The sequence below is a fragment of the Dipteris shenzhenensis genome, chromosome 17 (assembly GCF_047967505.1).
Source record: "Dipteris shenzhenensis isolate YYH24624 ecotype China chromosome 17, Dip_SZ_1.0, whole genome shotgun sequence".
In the NCBI taxonomy this organism is placed as follows: domain Eukaryota; kingdom Viridiplantae; phylum Streptophyta; class Polypodiopsida; order Gleicheniales; family Dipteridaceae; genus Dipteris; species Dipteris shenzhenensis.
Window position 1 is genome coordinate 28,451,479 of NC_141612.1, and position 19,323 is coordinate 28,470,801.

The 19,323-nt window shown below is 47.1% G+C and overlaps 1 protein-coding gene across 1 annotated transcript in view; it reads right to left on the reverse strand.

The window, feature by feature from the left end:
- The window catches only part of TDP1 (tyrosyl-DNA phosphodiesterase-like protein), a 172,896-nt gene that overhangs the window by 137,181 nt on the left and 16,392 nt on the right, over positions 1-19,323 (reverse strand). Inside the window, 3 exon segments of the mRNA XM_087388793.1 lie at positions 3,075-3,311; positions 3,430-3,669; positions 15,465-15,650. Coding sequence (XP_087244919.1) covers positions 3,075-3,311; positions 3,430-3,669; positions 15,465-15,650 — 663 coding nt within the window.

A 19,323-nucleotide genomic window follows, 5' to 3' on the forward strand; every position in this document is an offset into this window, starting at 1 on the left:
GCATGGAGATGTCACCAAGAGCAGTTCTTCAACTATCACACAAGCTTTGGCTTTTGTGTTACCCTCTGAATCTAAGTCAGACTCCTTCCGCCGCCTTCTTTCTTTAATCCTTCGCAAAATGGCCTCGCGTGTCACAATAGAAGCACTTCTTCTGCTTCCTCTTGTTGGAAGTGTCCTCGTCATCAGAATCATCCTTCTTGGACTTGCCACCGTTAGGCTTGCCCTTCCCTTTGCCAGCATAATCCTTTGCGAGCAACGCCTTGTCATCTTTGTCGTTGTTGTAGAGCTTCTCCCTAGCTTCTTCTTGGAGCAGTAATGGACCCAACTCCTCAAAAGTCACAGGTTTGGTCCTTTGTCCTGCTGTCACAGTCGTAACAAAGCTTTTGAAACTTCAAGGTAGCCTCCTCAGTACCATCAAGGCCAACTGGCACGAGTCCACCTTCTAACCAATCGATGCTAGTTGATCCCTTACCACCCTTCTCTGATGTGTTATCTGTCTCGTGCAAATCCTTCAGAATGGCCCACGCCTCTAATGACACGTCGGTCATCTGGATGTGAGAAAGCACAAAGTCGGCTATAGTCCCTATTATTAATGCCCATTGCGTGGGCATCTCTATCTTCCAAAGCTTCGAGCTCCTCTCCATCTACTAGTATGAGTATCTCCTCCTTGTTGTCCACCATATCCTCCGGCTTTGCCTTGACTCCCATTGTCAGTTTCCACAACTTCCGAGCCACTAAATGACTCCGGATCTTCACCTTCTCGATAGGGTAATTTGTCCCATCCAGTTTCCCAGACTCTCCAAAGTTAGGGATGGTAAAAGAAAGAAAACTAGGGGAGGAGGAAGGGAGAGAAGGGGCTGAAGAGGCTTCTGAAATCGACATCTCTATTGCTAAACCACACAGCAAAGTTGAACAAACTCAACCTTCTATAGACCAGAACTCCTTACGCACCTGACTAAACCTGAGTCACCCTCCTTCTCGCAAGGGCACTGTCCTCCAGTCGTGGAAGTCGATTCCCAAGCGCTTTTGAATCAGGGTCGTCCTTCAGCAAGCCTGCCTTCAGGCTCCCACACCTATGAGCCTCCTACTTGGGGTCTAATACCATGTTAGAAATCGACCAACAGAGGGTACGCACAGCGGAAGACTGGTAGAATAGCCCAGGAGCTCATACAGTGTGTGTGGGGTATGGAATCACAAACTTTTTAAACTTATGTGCATCAAATAGATGTGCAGACTCATCAATAGACAACGAGCCAGCCAGATATAGAAGCTACCAAAAGAATATATATTTCCGTCCAAAGCTATGGACACAATACAAAAGAGATAGATCCAAAGTCCCATCAGAGCGTGGTCCTTTGATCTTACCACAAGTTACTTCTACTATCTGCCAGATATCTCTAGACTCCAGCCCGCATGCTCCACCTCGAGCGTATGTAGACTCTCTGTCTCAATCCCTTCCACCTTGCTGTCTGCAAACCAGCCTCGGTGGGCTGCCAATGAGTGAGCTAAGTCTGTAGGTCTCCAGCCAAGTTCACCTCCAGAATGAGGCCCAACTGTTGGTGCTGGTGTTGCTCCTTTCTGCAACTCAAAGGCTGCTCCAAAGATGATGTATGAGGGCACAAGGCCCTCTCTTTTATAGGCCTAGAGGGCTGGCCAACCAACCGACCCAGCAGGCCTAAAATAGCCAACCTGCTAGTCGGTCATCCTGGCCCCTCTAGCCTATATAATGTGCCCCTTATGGGGCTCAAAACAAGGGCATGTTGGCCCACAAAACTAGGGCACCTGTACTTCCCTGCAGGCCTGAGCCCACTTGGTCTGCCCTAATCTGACCTGGTTGGCTGGCTCCAACCAGCCCAACCAGTCAGCCAATAGCCGAACGACGCTGCTGCTCTGTACCGCCACTGCTGTACCCAGGACAACCCCGCCATCTTGCTGCTCATCAGAATCCTCTTGCCAGGGCAGATCCAAGGCATGCTGCCCCTGCCATCTCCCCTGCACAAAGGCGCCATCTGATGCAGCCTTTGGAGCTCCAGGTACTTGATCTTTTTCTCTTTGATCTCTGCCCCCATGGCAGCCATCTTGCTGCCCATATGGCCATCCCTCAGGCACCAGGTTCAACCCCGCCCCCCCCATGCTCTCCTCATATGGGGGCTTACAGATTTGTAGGTGACCTTTCTAACAGATCCATGTTGCCCGCACGTTTGCTGACTACTACTACACCACTCTGTGGCCCCAAGCTGACTCAAATGCATAGAAGTCTGTGGTGTGTCACTGCGATGGGGCTGTCTCAGCATCTTGTGGCACTGTCAAAGCAGGTTGCTGTCTGATCTGTAGTAGTAGCGTCTCTCTGTGTCGTCGCATCTCGATCACAGAGAGCCCAACGTAGACCTAGTCATGGATGGATCAGTCAGGAGAGTGGGCGAAAGCCATGCCCCTCCTGAAAGAGGCAATGATATCGTCCCCGAATCTCACAATAGGTTGGGCAAACACATAAGAAGTGCTCTTGTGTCTCAACCATCTCTAGTGAGCATAACCTGCAGATCCGCTGCTCTCTAGGTATGCCTGCAGCTCTCCCTGCCTTGATCCTCACAATAATCAAAGTCTACTTTGTAAACTATAATTGCATCCTGTCCGCTGCTCAATGACAGTCTTAGTGTAGGAAGATGTTGACAAGAAGCAGCTTTCATTACTCCTTAAGAGAAATCCTGTATTGCTTAAGTGTTTCAAAGCACAAGCAGAATTACGGAAAATATCCTGTTGTATTGATTGCAAAAATTTAGACGCAAGACAAAGATAGTTCTATAGTAACACAGCACCAATCTATTTATACAGCTTGCAAAAAGAATGACAGTAATCCCAATTGTTATTTGTCCAGCATCTAGTAGAACTGATAGACCCTCTACTTCCAAAATAAAAGCAATGCATAATTCAGGGAAAGGACTCCCAAATAGTTGGAAACCAGCATTTATGGTATCTTCCATGTCATAGCAATCACTTTCGACACACTTTCAACATGTTGTAGAACAAATAGGCATGAGCAATATACAATGCAACTATCAAATTTTAAATAATACCTTGATGACATCTTGAATGCCTACGCATCCTGCATTTGCCCAATTTGGCAACCCTCGAACACGTAGAAGCTGAAAAGTCCTGGCATAGTACCCCTTGCTGCATGTTTGACCATCCGATTTACTGTTCACTCTAGATGTGGGCCGGTTCTGAGTCTGAATTTCCAAATTGCCATCAACTTTCTGTTCAGCCTCAGGATTATGTTCAATGTCATCCCTTGCCCGTTCATCCTCAACAGCCTATTAATCTCACAATCAAAAAGCTCTTCAGGTCACTTAAATTCTAACTGCAAAAAGAAAGATCAATCCAAAAGGGGATGAGTAACACTTCTCAGTTCCAGAGTCAAAGAACACTGACCTGCAAAGCCCTCGCCAATGATTCATCTTCAATTTCCTGCCTCTTTCTTTTTAGCGAAAGACTGTTTTCTTCCATTATTCTTTCCATATCTGAGGCCTCATGAGGAAGTGCCATCAGTTTGAAAGGATGTTTTCCAGGGAGTAGCTCAATTACATCCCCAATGTGTAAAACAGCTTTTCTCTGAGATGTCAATTCATGCCTTTCAGTTTTTGTCCTCACAACAACTGGATTCTGACCTTCCTGCCACATACAATGAAATAAAAAGACAGGAAAAAGTATCTTCTTTCTCAGAAATCTTTTGCCCTTAATAAGGTAGAAATGGAAGAAATTCTTGTTAACCTTCTCAAAAAACCAAAACTTTGAGTCAAACATGCAAAGACAAAAAGTTGCATCTAGGCAATCTGCTCCCTAAAGAAAATTTGTTGCCATGCTATTGTTTGACTAGTTGCTCAATTCAATAGCATATGAGCCACCATCCATAGGAGCACCAGGTGCCTGCAAGAGCTGCAAGCTTTGCAAGGTGCAGGAAAGATCATTGCTGATGTTTCAAAACTGCTCGTTGACCCAGGCCTCCACCAGCCTTCGCCAACTCGCCCATTTCTTGAAGCCCATTGTTGACACCACAACAATGTTGCCTCTACAAAAAGGTATCCGCTGATGAGACTCTAGCCCTCATCTTCCAAGTGCCACATCCGCAAGTGATGATACAAGAGGAAGAACCTGCTCCAAATGGGTTTTTGGAAAAATAGCACAGACTATGGCAAAGATGATCAGGTATAGAAAGATTGAACGAATGCAGCTGGTCTCTCCAATATACCTTGATTCACCTCCTAGTGCAAAAGTGTGAACTGCCTGCAGGTCTTATGATAAGACACCTGAAATATTAGTTGCATCAGGTGACTACTGCAGCACACCTACTCAAAGATCTGTCCAAAAGGGGCAAAAGACAAGCAGACACCATTCAGGGGGCTCAGTCCCACACATCTGGTTACATGACATTGTAGAGACCCCAAGTGAAGTTGGTGACGTGCTAAGACAGGCGACTCCAAGCAAAGCTAGTGACCTGCTACGACAAGTGTCCTCAAGCGAAGCTGGTGACCTAATAAGACAGGTGGATTTGTGGAAGAGCAGGCGCCTTTTCAATTTCTCAATATCCTATAAAATGCATTAGCATGATTTACATCTAATTCTCCTATTCCCTTTGGTATATGAGCATAATTTGTACACCCAAAAATCTGAAGATGAGACAATAAGAGTTTTCTTCAGGAGTCTGGTTGTAGAGTGCACATATTGGACATCTTTTTAGTGCTGTATTAACTGCTTCAACTTTGGCAAACATTTAAATTTTGCTTTTGTGGAGTTCCACCTCTCAACAACTTCAGTTTGCTAGGGGCTATGAGCTGTTATAAGCTGTGAATGCCAAAATGTTTTCAATATCTGTGAAATTGAGAGTTAAACAACTTGCCCTCTCAATCTAGCAGTGTAACCTTGATATTCTTACCAGTCTGCTTCTTGACCAAGTTTTTTTTAAAACATATAAATTAAAACCAGTCTGCTTCTTGACCAAGTTTTAAAAAGTATCTGAATGCTTCAAACTTGTGCTTGAGAAGGAAGATTTGTATCTTTCTAGAATAACCATCTACTAAAAGCACGTACTAGGCCCTCCCCTGAACACCTAGTCTATATAGGTCCACTCAGGTCTGATATTCGTGTTCTTGCGTTCTTGTCAAATTGTGTCCTATCTTGCGCCTCTCTCATCTGTAGTTCACATATTAAGGAGGAAGCTGAAATTGGCACGAATCAAAAACTAAATTTTCTTTATGAAGATACTAGAAACCACTTGCATTCCAAGCACTGTACTTGGCATGCCACATTATCTCCTGTACTTGGCATGCCACATTATCTCCCTCTCACTCTCTCCAACAGCTGCTAGTGCTTTTGAAGATGGAGTGCGGCACAGTATTCTTCTACTATGCTGCAATAATTTCAAAACTTATCACCTTACATCACACCCAGGATGAACAAAAACACCTTGCATTGGTGCTGCATACATGCCAGACGTGAGGAATGAACTTGACACCCCAAAAGGCGTGAAATTTGAACCATGATCTTCACCTTTTGTTTAGCAGGTTTGCCATCACCAAGGCTAATTTTGCGACCATCCTAGCACCAATCGAGCTGTCTCTCGCTCTGTAGATGCCGTTTGCAGAAGCAGCTGGAGTGCTTCTGTTGCTTAAAAATGGTAAGGGCAGCACTGATCGTTTGGAACCTCCTGTAGGTGTTTGAGGGCGCCGCCAAGAGGGGCTATGTTTTGCTCTATGCTGCTGAGCAGGATTCTCAGCTCTATGCTGCCGTGAGCTAATGCACTGAGCAGAGATGCACTACTACTCGTACCTCCACTCAAGAAGATCCCCCCTCCGCTGTTCCTACTGCAGAGGTGAAGCTGCTGCACGTGCACATTGTTAGGGCTGTGCGCCAAGAGAGGAGAGCTTGCTCTGCCTGGCTGCTGTTGTTATGGCCGCCTACTGAAGAATGGGCGCACTAGAAGCACTGCTGAAAGAGAATGAAATATGCATTGTCTGCTCTGTGCCAAAATGGCAGCCAACTGGAAAGGGCTAGTGTTCAAAGCTCTTGCATAGAGAGACCTTCGGAAGAGACGTTTACAAGTGCTCTTAAGGTGAGAAGACACTTTGCTATCCCCTCACCTTTAAAAACACATAGGTGAGTTTTGCTGCAGTTATCATTTTTCTGCAGAGTCGCCTTGCTGCATTACAGTCGCAGCCTTTTATGAGCTACAATCTGGATATTGGTGCTGTTGACCTGTCTACTACTGTCTCCGAGCTTCCGCCTCAGTTTTGAGCCTGGTCATATTGTTATAATGTCTTTTTTTTGGGGGGGGCGTTGCAAGAAAAGGACTTCTATTAAGTATGAAAAAAACCCACAAGAGCAAGCTCAAAGCAGAAATACATCATGCAAGCATGTAAATGAACACTGTAAAAGGGATAATAACCAACTCCTCGGAGTGAACAAGAGAGAAACCAAGGCCGAGGCTGAAAGTGCCATCTCAACCCTGCTGTGGACTCCGAGAAAAAGGGGGGGGGGGGCCCTCCATTCCCTAAGAAAAATAACCCCCCTAGCAGAGGCTGCCCATGAAGTCTCCTACTTGCTCACCCAAATGGCCATCAGCGTATGTATAGTATCTATCCAGATAATGGCCAATGTGTGAGAAGGGTGGACCTAGGACCCATCCAAGGCCTCTGTACATCTGGCTCTCCAGGAAAAGGGAACATCATCCAGAGAGCACGACTCAACTAAATGCCGTCACATCGAAAGAGCCCAAGAACAGTCATGCCTCTCATAAAAGACCTGAAAGCCCCGAAAGAGAGAGCCAAGCCATCGATCCCCAAGTCATAAAGAAGGGGGAAGGAGCAAATGTACTGATGTTGGGGGTCAACATCTCCTAATGTCACATGGTTAGGTTAGGTAGAGAGAGAGGGCCTTGCTTGCCCGCCCCCTTGTGAGGGTAGTATAGAGTAGGGCAGCTTGCCACCTTGGCAGCCCATGATGACACACCGGCCATGGAGGCATGCGGACAGGCTATGAGCTGGCCAAGTGTAGTCTTTGTGCCGCGTGGCAGCTCTCTTGGAATCGCCTATGTCAGGCCATTGGGGTGGGCCTGTGTGGCCACCTTTGGGGCAGCATACCTGCAATTTTCCAGCCCCCCACGAGCCTATTTGTAGGCAAAGGTGGGCTGACCTGCTGGTCAGCCACCTAGCTTGCCTGGTTGGACTCTGTAGGACAGGGTGACATGAAGCACGAGGCTGAGGCAGCCTAGTCGGCCCTGTGGAGCCCTCAGCCAGGCTGCTTGGGACAGGGGATCAGCCCCTTTATTGGGCTGTGTGCCAGCCCTCATGTGCTAGAGGGGGGTTGGCCTACCTATGACAATGGTTGGCCCATATGACCAGCCTAACCAGCCGATTGGGGGGGTGGCTGCTATGTAGGCCCCCCTTCCCTCACTTGTAGCATCTCTTGGAGCACCTTTTGTGCAATGTTGAGCATAGGTTTTCCCCCAGCAGTTGTGGGGTTTCGTCCTGAGATCCCTTGCAGTGTCTCTTGTCTCTTTCTCTCCTCTCCAATTCTGTTTGTGTGGTTTGCTCTCTCTCTCTCTCTCTCTCTCTCTCTCTCTCCATTTCTGTCTAGATCTACTGCACTTCTCACATAGTATCAAAGCCACAGTTGGCTAGAGACCTGAGATGTGGAGGGAGTGTTGAGCCAGCAAACTGAGAGGAGGTTCAGGGCTGCTGTTCGGAGGTGTTCTTGAGAAGGAATGCGTAGATATGTGGACCGTACAAGTCGAAGGCATGGATTATTTGAAGGGTGTTGTCAGATTCGAAGGAGTTCTCAAGGGTCGGGACAGCAAAGGTGTGAAGGTACTTAGGCTCCGAGCCTCTTCATCATCTTCTTCAGCCCTCTCCTCGCCTTTTTCCGCCACTTCCCTTCTCTTTCTTCTTTCCCCTCCACTCTCTCTTCCAGTTCGATTCTCTCTTCACTCCAACATGTCCACACTAGCTAAGATTGCTAAGAGCAAGGCGAAATTTCCAGTTTTACCCACCTGCCCGATCAAATTGAATGGCCCCAATTATGGTGTCCAGCGTGTCCATGCTGCAATCGTATGATTTGGCAGACTTCATATTGGTAGGAGCTGACAAGCCTGATCCCCTTGCATCCAACCTAGGGATCCTACACAGAGGAGGCCAAGACCCTGTCTCAGCTGTGGGACCATGTTAATGTGAGGGTAAGGTCGTTCATATTCCTAAACTATACTCCTCATGTCACTAATCATGTGAAGCATATGACGGTGGCCAAAAGTATCTGGGAGCATTTGGCATCCTTGTACAATCGAACCTCTCCAATGAAAAGGGTCTCTTTGGAAGTCCAATGAGATTGTACGATCCATGAAGTCTACGTCGATGCAGAAGCACATCAACAAAGTTACAAGAACTTCAGCAAGAGATCCTCCAGGCGGGGAAGCAAATATCATTCGAGGACATGGCCATAACATTGCTTGGCCAACTATCTTCTCAGTATGCTGCATTCGCCCTTGATAACCAGTGGAAGGATGAATACATTGACTAGGGAGAATTGGTCGCGATGGTACTCGACCAAGAGGAGAGATTTGTAGATCGTACCTATGACCGTCACTCTGAGGCTTTGTCCGCTAAGCAAGAAGTTGACACCTAAGGAAAGGGAAGAATTGAAGGCCTCATGTATATGTAACCGTTGTGGCCAGAAAGGTCCTTATTGGCGATAGTTTCCTGAAAGGATTAGTGAGGGGACCAGTGCGCAAAAGGAAGGTTCTGCGGCCGTCACATCAATTGTTCCAACCTTCTAGTAGCATGAGGCAGTTAGCACTACCAGCAAGCTTTCTGGCTCCAGATGGAGGATTGCTTGCTTATTTGTGGCAGCGGGACCTGCCAACAGACAGGTGCAGGATACGAAGGAGTCTTTGATCAAGGCAAGCTTTAAAGCAGGACCTCGAGCTGCGAGGAGTTGTTCCCACCGCTGACTCAGGTGGCATTATGATTATCAATATGTATTTTATTTGGACGTCATGACCTGGCAGATCCAAAGGGGGTTTCCTTGTGTTCTGTTGCAGCTATTGTTTGATCAGCTGCGGGAGATCTGGATGGGTTAGATGATTGCCAGTGTGGGAATCCAAACACCGCAGATTGATCCTAGTGAGCAGTTGGATGCCCATTGTTTCTCGAGCACAAAGGTTCATCAATCTAGGGGCAGCGTACCAGATTGGACCTAAGAGGGGGCTTCAAAGGGCATGTATGGCTCTGAAATACAGTTACCCATGCAGGGAAGCAGATCTTGCATTGATGGTAGTATCAGCCGAAATATGACCCGAGGTCCTAAGCTACACATATACTACACCTTGCCATCCTACTTCTCGACTTTGAGAAGGCCTACGATCGAGTGGACTGGTCCTTTCTGGAGGGGACTCTGGAGCGGCTAGGTTTCCCAGCAGGTAGGATTCAGGGTATTTCAGCTTTGTACAGGACAGCCTCTAGCAGAGTCATCATTGGAGGCAGGATGGGTGAGCGCTTTAGCTTGGAGAGATCAGTGCGTCAGGGCTGCCCCCTTGCTCCTTACCTGTTTCTCTTCTTCGCCGAGGCTATGACTTACTACCTTCGGGCGAGGTCTACAGGGATCAGGGGTGTTCGCCTTCCACTCCGGGAGGACACGGAGCTCTTGGATTCGGAGTACGCGGATGACACAGCCCTGTTTGTCCAGGACGATGAGATGATGCTGGAGAGGCTGAGGATGGCCTTGGAGGTCTTCTGCTTGGCTGCTGGTGCGAAAATCAACTGGAACAAATCAGTTGGTTTTCTCACAGACCCCGGGGCAAGTTCTCAGTGGGGGAGGTTTTTGGGTTTCAGGTGGATCCCACGGGGACAGACAGCTAGATATCTTGGTTTTCAGGTCGGCCTGGACATCACGCCAGCTCAGCAGTTTCTCCCGGTGCTAGATTCCATCCGACGGAAGCTGGCTTTCTGGAGCACTGCTAAGCTTTCCCTTGCAAGTCGTGCCCTGGTAGTCAACCAGATCCTCCTAGCCACGGCTTGGTATGTGGCGTCTTGTTGGTGTTTCTCGAGATCCAGTGTGGCACAGCTCAGGAGGCTGGTTCGGAACTTCCTTTGGTCCGGTGAGGATGGCCTCAGAGATACCAGAGCCAGGGTTGCTTGGCAGACAGTCATTCTTCCGCAGGCTGAGGGTGGCCTGGGGGTCATCGATCCAGAGCTTCAAAGTCAGGCCTTGTTAGGCAAGCTAGTCATCCGTGGTTTGACCCCGGGGGGGCAGACGTGGAAGATGCTACTTCAGCAGGAGGTCGGTTCTTGTGTCCCGCGCCGAGGTGGAGAGTGGTTACCGTCCCTCAAGTGGATCTTCACTTCCGCCCCGCTCACTCAGCCCCGTTCCCCACTCATTCGTAGCCTCCTCATGGTTTGGAGGCGACTCCGTCTCAGTCTCATTCAGTCCCCGCCTAGCTGCCAGGAGGAGATCGATCGCCAACCGCTTATTTGGAACGATCAGGTCAGAGATGCTGAGGGTCTTCAGTTGGGGGAGAGATCACATATCAGGTGGGAGGGTTGGATGAGGGGGCCAGCCTGGTCCCTTCGAGTTTGGAGGGACACGTACAGACATCTAGAGACGGCTGATCTCGCAGACGCAGCTGGAGGTGCACGGGGAGCCCAGGCGAGACACATAGAGATCGACGGCGCGATCCCAGCTGATTGGTTGGTTCCACCTGAGCCTCAGATCCTCATGCCTGGTGACGTTCGTTGGCTGGGACAGTTCACCCCCCGTGGCATCCCACTGGTGGTCGCAGGACGTATAGACGACTCCTCTACTTCCTTCTTCGCGGTTATGGGGGATGGACGACTCAGGAGAGAGGATGCGCTCATCGACCCTCTACTCCCATGGCAGAGGGTTCGAGTTGTAGGCCTTTTTGGGAAGGTCTGGCGTACCGATCCTAGCATTGAGCAGGATCAAATGCAGCTTTGGCGACTCTGGCTCTGGGAGGGGCGGGCCTTGTCAGAGCTTGATTGGGACCCAGGAGAGTGGAGTTGGCCAGAGATTGTGACAGGACAGGGGCCGACCTCCTTCTTTGCCTACAGCACGACTCTGGGCAGGCGAGTTCTTGGGAGGATGCAGAGCCGCCCCCCCACCCAGCGGCCCAACTGGTATGCACAGGGTATTTCCAGGTTCTTTTTGCAGGCCTTCTAGAAGGCCTTGTGGGAGTGCTGGCGGCCGCGGAAGATCTCCTACTTCCTGTGGCTTCTTGCCCACAAAGGTCTTCCAGTGGGGAGCTGGTTGCGGAAGATAGGCCAGGACGGATGCTGTCAGATCTGCCACGAGGACGAGGAGTCACCTAAACACTGCCTGTGGAGCTGCACTCGCGCCCAGGAAGTGTGGAGGTGGACTTTCGGGATTCTTACTCGCGCAGCACCGGAGCTAGGTTTGATCACTTGGGGCGCATTCTGTTGGTGCAGCACAGCACCTGGTTTTCATCACTTATTCGAGGCTTGCCAGCAGGACCCCACTTTCCTTATCACACAGGGGACGTGGGGGCCGCTCGAGGGTATCCCGCAGCACCTAGCAGAGGCTGATACAGGAGTTCAAGAGAGGCAGCCAGTCTGGGAGATTATTAGCAGCATCGCAGGATGGCACATTTGGACCTCGCGTTGCGCGCAGATCCTCGGTGGCACCTCCTTATCGACTGCCCAGATCATGACGGATATCTGGAGTGAGATTATTCATACACTCAGAGGCCAGTGGGACCAGATTCAGGGAGATTCCCGGGCCGGCCAGGAGAAGCGGAGACGCTTCCTCCGGGCTTGGGACACACAGGGCCTCTTCTTCGAGCAGACTTCGCAGGGCCTTCGGTGGTGCTACTCACCACCCCATTGGCTGTTCATTCACACTCGCCTTATCCCTCCGTGAGATAGTGATTTATTTTGTACCTTTTTGGGCTGTGTCCGATTTGTGCACGCAGCCCGTCAGCTACAAGCTGACCTTTTGTATCTTGCTCTCGAAGTAATATAATTAGCACTGTTTTTTCGGCAAACACATATACTACAATGACATCGACACGGATATATCTCTAGGTGACAAAAAGCCTCGGAACCCTGCACACCCGCGCACCCTGCCTATGACGTAGAGAAGTGAAAATAGTGCACATATCCATCCCACGGCTCACTGTGCACACCACGACACCACTCACGGCATACATTTTGACGACAACCTTAAACCTGAGTACACTGCACGCCTCTCCACTCTACTCGCATACATCGACCACATACCGCTCCCAAAGAATAGAGCTGCACTGATATGTCCAAGCTTGTCGCAGTAATGCTGGATAAAAAGTTTCTCAAGCTCTTCAACAACATATTGAGACAAGCATTCGCAACTAAATTTGGTCCACCTTATGACCAATTGCTCCGAGTTGATCTCTCACACCTTCGCTTTGGTGAGGTAGTCACAAAAAGTATCCCCCTCCTCCATACTTATAATTTTGGAAACTTGGGAGCATGAGGGAAATGAATCCCTAGAAATTCAAGGGTTCTCAAAAACATCAATGTGGAATTCCCAAACACACATAGAAGGGTGAGGATTTGGTGGAACAGCATGTTACATCCGGTTGACATGGGAAAAACAGCAAAAGTTGTAAAAGGCAATCCACATAAACAATATGTGGATAGAAACAATGGTAAGGGAAGGGAATATCAGATTGGCAACTTGCTATTTTGTAACCCCACAATCACCTATTTACAAAAATAATAGCCACATATACCGAGAGAGCCCCTTCATGCATTTAGGGAAGGATTAGATATATTCTCTAAGGATAATGCAATTATTCTTGCAGAAGATTTCAATGCACGATTAGGATCAATGCAAGGCATCATAATAATCGAGGGAGAGACCCCATATGGATGGAGAAAGTGGAAGAGGACAATGAAGAAAGAAGAGGATGGAAAAGGACATCAAAAGATGAGGGGGAAATCACTCATATGGGAAGACAACTCCTCACACTATGTGGATGCTTTGGGCTGCAAATCTGTAATGGCACATCAAACTTCCAAAACACGGAGGGCTATACATGCAAGACAGCTCAAGGATCAAGCGTAGTTTACTATGTGATCACAAACCCGCATGCAAAACACATGATTGAATATATCAATCTTGGGGAAGAGTATATTGAGTCTGACGACAGGGCAATGTCTATGGGCATAAGGGGGACAAGTAATGCTGTGAAAAAACAGAAAATTATCACACATCCTAGGTTAAGAATGGATTAGAAAAAGGCTCATATCTACGAAAGGGAGATAGAGGCAGCAATGGCACATGGGCAAATGCCATCTACATGGTCAAGATATGAGCAAATACATAACAGATATGCTGCTGTCAACAGCCCAAAAGTGCTTAAGAGAAGTGGTGCAGGAATGCCATGTAATCACTGGTATGACCAGGATTGTAAGGATGCAAATAGAACCTAGAAAACAGCAAACACGACAGAGAAAGAAGACAAAGCACAAACATAAAAATAGATAGTAAGGAATAAGAAAAGAATATTTCTCAAAAGCAAGCAGCTTGAGAGCTTTGAAGAGATGAAACAAAATCTTTGGAAGTTCTTTCAGAAATTGCATGGCAACAAACCTCAAGAGAGGAAAGCTCAATGGGAAGAAATGATACGGTTTGTCAAAAGTCTTTATGAAAGAGATGGAGAAGAGAAAATCAAATACATCTACACTATCAAAGCATCAACGCAAATATAACTAAGGAGCTATCTAACAGGAAAGATCTAGACACGCAAGGGCTAGTAGCAGAAATGTTGACATGGGAAGGCGAGAAGACAAAGAAAATGCTTACTAGGCCTATGAATATGGCTCTAGAAGAAGGGTTCCCTCCAGAATGCTCAATAGGATTGTGCCAATCCATAAGGGAGGAGACAGCAAACTGGCAAAAGAATTACCAGACAATCATAGTGAGTAGTGTGGAGGTTGCTTGCTATATCCACAACACTCCCGCTGAGTGGAACAATGTACAGATATATAGTCCAGGAATCACACAATGTAATAGAATCTCACCTCTTTCCTTTGTGCACATAAGTGTATAAAGAGATAGACACAAACACACATCTTGAACAGTACACAGTAGAGTAGAACAGCAAAACGCATGATGTAGATTGCTCCAAAGATGGAAAAAACCTAATACAAAAGCATGCTCCATGTGCCACCATCTAGCAGCTAAGGTACTGCCTAGATATGGACCCCTGGCACCTCACAAAGCTGTCTTCTACCTCCCCTGGCACCTTCAATCTTCTGTCAGCCTACATGCTCAGCAAGAGCTTCAGTGGGATGGCTATAATGATGCCTTTTTGCTGCTTCTCTTCCTGATGAAGGCCTGTAGGCTGAGTGATCCTCCAATCTCCGGATCCTGGACCTCTATGCTGCTGGAACTGCAGCCACCCATGGGATCGGTGTTGCTGAATCCCTGGACCACCCTGCTGCTTTGAACACAGCAAATGCTAAGGCTCCTTCGGATGATTCCAACTAGTCTGCAGTTCTCAACCAATTGGATTGCCATGTGGCAGTTGCCCACAGGCCCGACCAAATCCTGCACTAAACCAACTGATGTCTACAGCCTCCCAACCAATCCTGCAGTCTTATAATTGTGTTCCGGACGGCCTGTGGATAGCCCTGAGCAGCCATAGACCTGTTGCTCCACATGTTGCACCATGTGTCTGCTCTAACCATCTGTACCTACTTCTGCCGACCTGACACTAGCCTCTGAATGGCCCAGTACCTCCTGTCTTGCAACCATATAGATGATGTATTGATTTGCTACCCTCTGCAGGGCATGTTGACAGCAGCTCTGTACACTGCCTCCATGGCAGGATTCAGGTTCACTCATGTCTGCCCACATGGCAGGCTTTGGATCTGCCCATGTGGCCTCTCTCTGGTCCCACATCCTACTACAGGTTACAATCCTCCACGTCCTCCTCATTCGAGAGGACTCATAGGTCAGGAGTTGTCTCTCCAACACAACTCTCACTGCACATGCACCATATAAAGACTAGATCATCAACTTATTTGCCACTGAACACAGTGCTGTTGAACATCCCCTTCATCTGCATTTGGTGACGGATGCTTTAGCTGATGAGAAGACCGCACCTCACTTCAACAAATGCATTACAACACTAAATGGGTTCGTTTCTTGGTCAACTATGCTTTCCTAGATGAGATTGCTTCCTTTAATCACTGATGATGTCATAGAGCTTTAGATACAAGACCACATTGATTCTGCTTTGTGATAACTATCTGATATAAAAAATTACATCATGCATCCTTCTTTTGTTGGTATTTTAGTTTTTCATTAACATTACATCTATGCTAATAAAGATGATCCTTGGGATCTGCTGCAGGCTTCCTTTTTTTTAAATGCAAAGAAGGCAAGTTTGACATGGTTACCACAATAATCAGAAATGAACCATCTGCAGATGCATGGACACTAATGTGTTTGCGACTAACTTGTTTGCTTGCAACTTGCAAATCACTTCGACCAATTGTATTAAATCCCTCATAGACTGCAATAGGATGAGTTCCACATTCTGCAACAGGATCACCTTTCAGGGGAAGTAAGACTCCCAGCTGCACCTGCCAAAACAATCCACAATTACAATGATGATCAAAATAGAATCAGTAATCCAATGGTCACGAGGGTTAACGCCAACGAAATGAAGTATTGATCTGAAAACATGAATATAGGAAGACTAATGAAACAGACAATTCAATCCTAGGGATTGTGTGTGTGTGTTTGTGTGTCTCTGTGTGTGTGAGGGGGGGGGGTGTGTGTGTGTGAGGGGGGTGTGTGTGTGTGTGTGCGCGTGCGCGTGCGCTCAAGCTTATGCTGATGATTCTTTCTTTACCCCGAAGAATACGTCCCATGATCTTGGTGCCTTGATGCAGGCCCTCTCTATTTATGGTTTGGCAGCTGGTCTTCATGTTAATTTTCAGAAATCTAAGCTAAGGATTGTGTGTGTGTGTGTGTGTGTGAGAGGGGTGTGTGTGTGTGTGTGCGCGCGCGCGCGCTCAAGCTTATGCTGATGATTCTTTCTTTACCCCGAAGAATACGTCCCATGATCTTGGTGCCTTGATGCAGGCCCTCTCTGCTTATGGTTTGGCAGCTGGTCTTCATGTTAATTTTCAGAAATCTAAGCTGCTACCTTTGCATTCCAAAGACTAGCATAGTCTATTATGGCTCGGGGATATCATTCCACCCACTCAATTTGTTCGTCATCTTGGTTACCCTTTGGGGTGGGAACTCACTCGCCGACAACAAACTGATTGGGTTTTGGCTAAGCTTCGGAAAAAGCTTGAGTATTGGAAAGTGGCAACCTAGCCTTTCCACGTTCATCTTCGAATAGTGCAGTCCATCCTTGTGGCATATATTCAATTTTACTTGCCATTGATCTTGTTCACTAAGGCAAATCTTACATCTTTCATGTCTGTCTTTATGGAAATCTTCTGGCGATCCAAACATGGCAGAAAAAGTCTCAAGCTGCTTTCGATGCATCACATTTGTTCTCCCAAGATGCATGGTGGATTGAACATCACGGATATTCATGTGCATATTCTTGCCCACAGGGGGAAAATGTTGCTGCAATTTCTGCAAGGTGATCAGCCTTGGGCTCTTATGATTAGGACTCTGGTCACTCATATCAGTATTTCTGCGTTTGGTCATTGGCAACTTGATCACTGGGATTTCTTTTTTGGCTGCACTGATGGAACTTTGCCTAGCTGCCCTTTTGTCTCCCGCTTGCTTCTTGACTGGAAGTATGTTCTTTCTCATCTGGAATGGAATGGACGGCAATCTTTGCTTGGGAATTCTTTGAGAGCTGAAAGCATTCACTAGTCGAAAGTCTTTCAGCCTCCCTTGGCTTTACAGGAGCCTCGACGTTCCTACTTTGTCTCGTTTAAAGGCATCACCTCGATTGCTGATGTTATAGATGATGCTGGTACTGTGCTCCCCTTTTCTCTAGCAGCCACTACATATGCATTGGGCTCTCATTATCGTCCTTTGTGGCGACAAATTACTTCTATGCTTTCGCCTTTTGTTCCGATTCCTCCTTTGGAACTCCAGGACCGGCTGGAAGATTGGATTTTGACTTCTCCAAGGTCCTCTTCTCGTCCTTTGAGGCTATCTCATATTACTGTACCTACATTGTATAAAATCCTTTTGCCTCAACCTTGGGTTTCAGAGAGAGGTGATTCTGTTTGGCGAATGCATCGCCCAGCCAAGTGGTGGAGGAAAAGATTATAGCAACTTTGGGCCTATAAAGTACCGCTTCGGCAACAGGTTTTCTTTTGGCGAGTTCTTTTGGGAGTGTTTCCATCTGGACAGCTATTAGCTCATCGACACATTGCTCCTGCACTTTGCCACAAATGTTCTGCTTCATCGGAGACTGTGCCTCACTTGTTTTGGCATTGTCCGTGCTCTCGTGAACTTTTTGATCTACTTCGACAACGCTTGCGAGCAAGATTCCCATCTGTTCCGTTTGGGAAGTTCTTCTGGCTATTTGGGTTTCATCCATCCAGATCGGAGTTTCATCTTTTCTTCATTTGGGTTCGCTACTGAGCACTATGGACTTTATGGAGATATAGGAATTATAAAGTCTTTAGTAATCCTACTTTCTCTCTGTTTGGCTTTTTTAGGCGTTCTCTGCAGCAATCTTTCTTTGATTGCTTGCAGACCCGCTGCATAGATCATGAGGTTTTTTTGGCATATACTGAAATTTTCAGTTGATGTAATTGTAGCACCTTGTTTTGAGGTTGCTACTCATATAATATAATCAATCAAAGATTCCACCCAAAAAATGTGTGTGTGTGTGTGTGTGTGTGTAGAGTACGTGTGTGTGAGAGAGAGAGATGTGTGTGTGTGTGTGTATGTGTGTGCGTGTGTGTAGGAAGTGTGTGTGAGAGCAAGTGTGTGTGTAGAGAGAGCTCTAGTCAGCCTTGGGCTTTCATGATCCGCTCTCTTTTATTACATATTGATACTTCTGTTTTTGGGCATTGGCAGCCTATCCAGTGGGATTTCCTATTTGGCTCTATCCAAGGCAAGATCAGAGGCTGCCCTTTGGTCTCTCGTCTGCTTCTTGATTGGAAACATATTTTATCCCACTTGGAATGGAATGGCCGGGATTCTTTGTCGGGAAATTCTTTGAGGGCTGAGAACATTTATTGGTCTAAAGTATTCCACCCTTCTTTGGCCATACAAGAACCCAGACGTTCTTATTTTCTCTCTTTCAAAGGCATTTCTTATGTGGCAGATGTACTTCAGGATGATGGCACTCTTTTATCCTTTTCTATGGCTGCTAGCAAATACGGTTTGGGAGCTCATTATCGTCCTTTATGGCATCGGATTTCAGCAATGCTTCAACTGTTCTTGCCGGTACCTCGTTTCCTTTCAAGAAGGATGGTGCAGCGAAAGCTACACGTAAATTACAGCTTATTCATAGTGATGTCTGCAATCCCATGAGGACACATGCTTTTCGGGGTTATCTTTATTATGTTACATTCATAGATGACTTCACCAGCTACACTTGGGTCTATGGTCTTAAGGTAAAATCAGAAGTGTTTATGCATTTCAAACACTTTGTGGCTATAGTTGAGAATGAGACAAGACTCAAGGTGTAGACACTTCGCACAGATAGAGGGGGGGAGTATATGTCTCATGAGTTTGAGGCATTTTTTAAGGAGAAAGCCATCACACATCAGCTTACAGTGAGGCTTACACCTCAACAAAATGGCAAAGCTGAGCGCAAGAATCGCACTCTTATGGAGATGGATAGATTCATGCTTACCAGTAAAAAGTTGCCTCACAGGTTTGGCTTGAAGACCTCATGTGTGCCAACTATCTTTTGAATCGGGCTCCCACAAAGGCTTTGAAGACATCACTCCCTATGAGGCATGGCATGGGAGAAAGCCTTCAGTGGATCACTTCAGAGTTTTTGGTTGTGTTGCATATGCTCACGTGCCTGTGGAGTTTGGACATAAGTTGGCAAATAAGGCATTTAAATGCATTTTTGTTGGGTATAGTGCACAAAGCAAAGGCTACTGTCTCTACAATCCCGCTTCATGCAAGATTTTTGTTAGTAGAGATGTTATATTTTCAGAGAATTCAGCACATACACATGCTGAATTTCAGATTCCAGCTTCTTCAGATGATGTTTTTGAGGGGTTGCTTCCTATAGCATTTTCCCCCTTAAGGTTCATGCTGAAAATCAGAATTTACAGCAACCTCCTCCTGATCCACATGCCCCGATTCAGC